The 5824-nt window shown below is 42.5% G+C and overlaps 1 protein-coding gene across 1 annotated transcript in view; it reads left to right on the forward strand.

Moving 5' to 3' along the window:
• Positions 1-491: 491 nt before the first annotated feature.
• hyal2a (hyaluronidase 2a) overlaps positions 492-5824 on the forward strand; it is a 9257-nt gene continuing 3924 nt past the window's right edge. The window contains exons 1-3 of the mRNA XM_061874583.1: positions 492-681; positions 1613-2564; positions 5528-5617. Coding sequence (XP_061730567.1) covers positions 1656-2564; positions 5528-5617 — 999 coding nt within the window. The 5' untranslated portion in view covers positions 492-681; positions 1613-1655. The remainder of the gene's footprint in view (positions 682-1612; positions 2565-5527; positions 5618-5824) is intronic.

Below are 5824 nucleotides of genomic sequence, written 5' to 3' on the forward strand. Positions count from 1 at the left end.
TCTGGCAATTTATTTAAGTGTGTATCAAACTGGTAGCCCTTCGCATTAATCAGTACCCAAGAAGTAGTTATTGGTTTCAAAAAGGTTGGTGACCCCTGCATTACAGTATATGTAGTATAAGATGTACAGTACATGCATTAAAAGGACAAAGTATTTGCAGCAAAAATAGTAATTGTGTGTGTAGTACTACATAGTGTACTTGATATTATAAGTGATGATTATATTTGCTTTATATTGAAAGTCACTTTGTGGATGAGCTCATTTGCTGCCTCTTCATAGGGGAATCTAGAGGTCCATGTTAAGTAAAAGTCACCAAAAATAAGGCAGGAAAGTCACCAAATACACAAAAATCCACGTATAATTACAGTCTAAATATGTCGTAATACATTTTGGTGATTCATAAGCTATGTTTTTAATGAGATAATAGGACATTTGGTCCGTTATGTCCCCATGCTGGAATGGTCGCTGCTGAGTCGTTGGTACTTCCAGCTCGCAGGGGGGCAGCTGCTGCTGCTCTGCAGTCCGCCGGCACACGATGTGAGCACTACTATAACTTCTATTCCTGCTTCCTTATTTCACCTTTTTTTTTTTTACTGACGAATACCTTCTTTTAATTTGAATAAACACAATCCCAGGATCGATTTAAGGCAGACCTGTGGGAATGCTTCTCTGACAGGAAAGGTAAGAAAGTTCGACCATTATTGACCTTTATATTTATTCACTTTTTAGGAATTAAAGTCAACGAACAGTCACAGTTAATAACTTTTATTCGATATAATCCTGTCAAAAAAGTGCGATATTGCTATTTTTTCATTGCCACTGTCATTTACTATTATTGCAGGTCAATATTGTAGATAGACTTTATTGTACTTTCTTCAAGATCCCTCAGGGAAATTAAAATTCCAGGAGCAGTGTACAGATTTGAGATCGAATTTAAAAAGTAAATAATGGGGGTATAAATGTAAATAAAATATAACAATACAAAGTTAAAAAAAGGAACAACAGGAATACAAACATTACAGTAAAAATAAGAATATAACAAGAGAAGCTATGCAGTAGTGACCATGTTATGAAAATGTATTGCACTGTTGTACTTAGTTTCCCAAGTATTACCTCCAAGTACCAGGAGGGAATATGTGACAATAATATTCCATTTGAATTCAATAATTCAATAATGCACCTGGGGATAGGTTGATTGGCAACACTAAAATTGGCCCTAGTGTGTGAATGCGAGTTTGAATGTTTTCTGTTGGCCCTGCGATGAAGTGCCGACTTTTCCAGGGTGTACACCGCCTTCCGCCCGATTGTAGCTGAGATAGGCGCCAGTGCCCCCCGCGACCCAAAAAGGGATGGAATAATTGATTTGTGGAAGTGTATCTGGACAAATATATGTTTCTCATATTATTTGATGGAGTACCACTAAACAAAGCCCACTTACTTGTGGCACAGTTGGATCTTTTTGTCAGGGAAATCATCCAATTAGAAACCGCTTTCATTGTTATACAGAACAAACCAGCGTCATCATTGTTAGATAAAGTGAAGTTACAGTGTTACCAGATGTCACAGTGTGTGTGCTGGGGAGAAAAGTGACAGATTTGTGTGCTACTTGTAGATCAGCAAGTGCCAGTCTATTGCGTCAGTAGCTGTCAGGAGACATGCGCTGGACTCTGCTGCTGATTGTTCTGCTGCGGGATGGACTGGCTGCTTTTCAACTGAAAGCCACAAGATGGCCGCTGTACTCCCAGAAGCCGCTGCTGCTTGCATGGAACGCCCCCACGGAGGACTGTTCCCCTCGCCATCGCGTCGCCCTTCCGCTGGAGCAGTTTCAGATCGTGGCCTCTCCCAACGAAGGCTTCGTTAAACAAAACCTCACCATCTTCTACAAGGACCGTCTGGGTTTGTACCCCTACTTTGAGCCAGATGATACGCCTGTGAACGGGGGTCTCCCGCAGGTGTCCAGTCTCGCTAAGCACATGGACAAGATGCCGGAGGGGGTGAAGAAGTACATACGAGAACCAGACGCCAAAGGCCTGGCGGTTATCGACTGGGAGGAATGGCGCCCCCTGTGGATACGCAACTGGGAAGCCAAGGACGTTTACAGAAGACTTTCCCGCGAGCTGGTGCGCCAGAAGAACCCCACCTGGCCGCCCGAGATGGTGTCCAAAGTGGCCCAGCAGGAGTTCGAGATGTCGGCTAAGAAGTTCATGCTGGAGACGCTGAAGCGGGCCAAAAGCCTAAGACCCAATCAGCTGTGGGGATTCTACTTGTTCCCGGACTGCTACAATCACGACTACAGGCGCACGCTGGAGAACTATACGGGGCGCTGCCCTGACGTGGAGGTGGCGCGAAATGAGCAGCTCAAGTGGCTGTGGACCGAGAGCACGGCCCTCTTCCCGTCCATCTACATGGGCACTGTGCTGCGCTCCTTGCCGTCCGGGCGGCAGTTTGTCAGAAACCGAGTCAAGGAAGGGATGCGCTTGGCATCGTCCGGCGACGGGCTGGCTCGGCCCGTCTTTGTGTATACGCGGCCGACGTACATCAACTCTCTGGAACAGCTGACAGAGGTAAGCGCACACGTGATCTCTCGGACAAACAAAAGTGTCTTTTTTTTCCCCCCCTCTGTGTGATCAGTGCCAGCGTCACAGACTTATCTGCAAGCACAGTCATTTCCTGGACGGATGGGTGGCGGTCCTTCAAGAACGCCGTGCTGACCGCTTCCTTTAGAGGGAGAAACTAGCCAGGGCTGCCACTAAATGTCACACGGAGCATCTGATTACCATGACTGATTAATCCTGTCATTACCTGATTACATTTGATTATTTAGGGTGATGCAAAATAGAGTGCAGTACTTGGTTACAGGCAGCAGAGGTGCTCGTGATTCGGTCTCAACTACTTTGCTGCCTAAAGAAGCCCCAACACAACGCCAGCTAACAACACCTTCTGGGAGCGATGTTCTGTTTCACACAACACTGGCTTGGAAACAGGAGTCCAGTACATTCTTATCCGATGAAAGTGATTAATTAAAGGCCTACTGAAATGAGATTTTCTTATTTAAACAGGGATAGCAGGTCCATTCTATGTGTCATACTTGATCATTTCGCGATATTGCCATATTTTTGCTGAAAGGATTTAGTAGAGAACATCGACAATAAAGTGCACAACTTTTGGTCTCTAACAAAAAAGCCCTGCTTTTACCGGAAGTCGCAGACGATGACGTCACCCGTTGATGGCTCCTCACATCCTCACGTTGTTTTTAATGGGAGCCTCCAACAAAAAGGGCTATTCGGACCAAGAAAACGACAATTTCCCCATTAATTTGAGCGACGATGAAAGATTTGTGTTTGAGAATATTGATAGCCACGGACTAGAAAAAAAAAAAAATCAAGTAAAAAAAAAAATGCGATTGCATTGAGACTGATTCAGATGTTTTTAGACACATTTACTAGGATAATTCTGGGAAATCCCTTATCTTTCTATTGTGTTGCTAATATTTTAGTGAGTTTAATATTACCTGATAGTCGGAAGGGTGTATCCACGGATGTGTTGACGCCAGTGTCTGAGGGCAGTTGATGGCAGCTGTATGGACGGCACAAGCTCAGCTGATCTCTGGTAAGTGGCGACTTTTTACCACAATTTTCTCATCGAAAACTGCTGGTTGACAAGTGGTCGGGATCCATGTTCGCTTGACCGCTCCATAGTAAAGTTTCACCTCCGGGAATTTTAAACAAGGAATCACCGTGTGTTTGTGTGGCTAAAGGCTAAAGCTTCCCAACTCCATCTTTCTACTTTGACTTCTCCAATATTAATTGAACAAATTGCAAAAGATTCAGCAACACAGATGTCCAGAATACTGTGTAATTTTGCGGTTAAAGCAGTCGACTTTTAGCTGTGTGTGTGTGCAGCGCTCATATTTCCTAAACGCCCGTGACGTCACGCGTACACGTCGTCATTACGCGACGTTTTCAATAAGAAATCCCCGGAAAATTAAAAATTTCAATTTAGTAAACTAAAAAGGCCATATTGGCATGTGTTGCAATGTTAATATTTCATCATTGATATATAAACTATCAGACTGCGTGGTCGGTAGTAGTGGGTTTCAGTTGGCCTTTAAGTCGACCTAGAACATGCAATCAAAAACCCATTCCTTGTTTGTGTCGGCGAATCTTGTTCAGTCCTGCTTATCCTCTTTGCTACAGTATAGCAGAGGCACCACCATTTATTAAAATAGGGGGAAAACACTCTATCGAGGTATTTTGAGATTAATAACAACTAACTTGTGCAGCCCTTTGAGGCACTCGTGATTTAGGGCTGTATAAATAATCTTTGATTGATTGAACTTCATTTTTTCAGTTTTCACCTCCACCCAACACAAGCAATCCAGATTTTGTGGTGTAAATCTTCAACTCACAATTCAATTCAGATTTTTGGGGTGACGATTTAATTCAGAATCGATTCAAACCGATTCTTGCAATTATTTTATACATAAATATAATGAAACAGGCTACAAGTTACAAAAGCTCCTCTTGGCGTATGACGTATATACACTGTATACACAGTGTATATGCCACTACAGTGTATATGTTTTTTTTTACATTTTATTCATAGCTGTATGTAGAAGTGGCTGGTTTTATCCGCTGCTTTAATGTCTTTAATGTCCTTTGTCTTCTTTGATGTGTCCCTCTTACACACATGTGAGAGGGATGGGTACTATATGGCTATGAGTTGTTGTTTTTTTCCCTTGGCCTCAGTCTGGACCCCCTTTCCAGGGGCCCAGGCTTAGATCGATTTTTCAATTATATTTTATTTTATTTTAATCTTATATTTTTTTCTCCCATTCCCCCCACTTGTTTACCTGTATCTCACCTTTTTTGTAAGGGGCGCTGGAAGCCGGCAGACCTACCAGCGATCCTGTTCTGTCGCCCTGTAACGTTTGTCTGATCTTGAATGGGATTGTGCTGAAAATTTTTATTTTCCTGAAGGAACTCTCCTGAAGGAATAAATAAAGTACTATCTAATCTAATCTAATTTACTCTAATCTAATCGAATCGAATCTAATGACGTATGAGTTCAGCAAATAGGCCCAGAGATGGCCTAGTAAACTTACTTTAAAAAATGGATTCTTTAAAGAAGAAAACAAATCTTGAAAATTAAGACTGGATTTAGAATCAGAAAAAATAAGAATCATTATTCAGATGTGAATACATTTTTCCACACCCCGATGTACCTGTACTAATTATGGAATCTGGCACAGCACAAAATTGAGACGGCACAGTTTAGATATATTGTTAGCCTTTGTAACTCTAAAATAAATACAGAATAAACTATACTTTGTGTGAAACTGGTCTCACTACATTTACAAGAGCAGAAAAAACACTTATTGAAACCAATCTGTACCTTTTGGCTCATTCCTTTATCTTGTCGTATCATCCGCAACTGCGTGGTTACAGTATCCGAGGGGTGAAATTACACGCACTACCGTCCACTTATTGTCCACTCATCACTTTCATTGTGACATTTTCTTTTCCAGACTGATCTGGTGTCCACCATCGGTGAGAGCGTGGCTTTGGGAGCAGCAGGCATCATCCTGTGGGGAGACGTAGCCTACGCAAGCAACAAAGTGAGCTTTTATGACCAAGCATGTCGTGTTAAGTAAATGTCAAGTGTTATGCATTTATAAAAGACAAGTATGTTCATCCCGTCCATCCATTTTCTACCGCTTGTCACTTCCGGGGTCGCTAGAGCTTATCTCAGCTGCCTTCCCCACCTCATCGCAGGGCCAACACAGATAGACAACATTCACACTTGAGTAAACGATGTATACGTC

Source organism: Nerophis ophidion, linkage group LG16 (assembly GCF_033978795.1).
Source record: "Nerophis ophidion isolate RoL-2023_Sa linkage group LG16, RoL_Noph_v1.0, whole genome shotgun sequence".
In the NCBI taxonomy this organism is placed as follows: domain Eukaryota; kingdom Metazoa; phylum Chordata; class Actinopteri; order Syngnathiformes; family Syngnathidae; genus Nerophis; species Nerophis ophidion.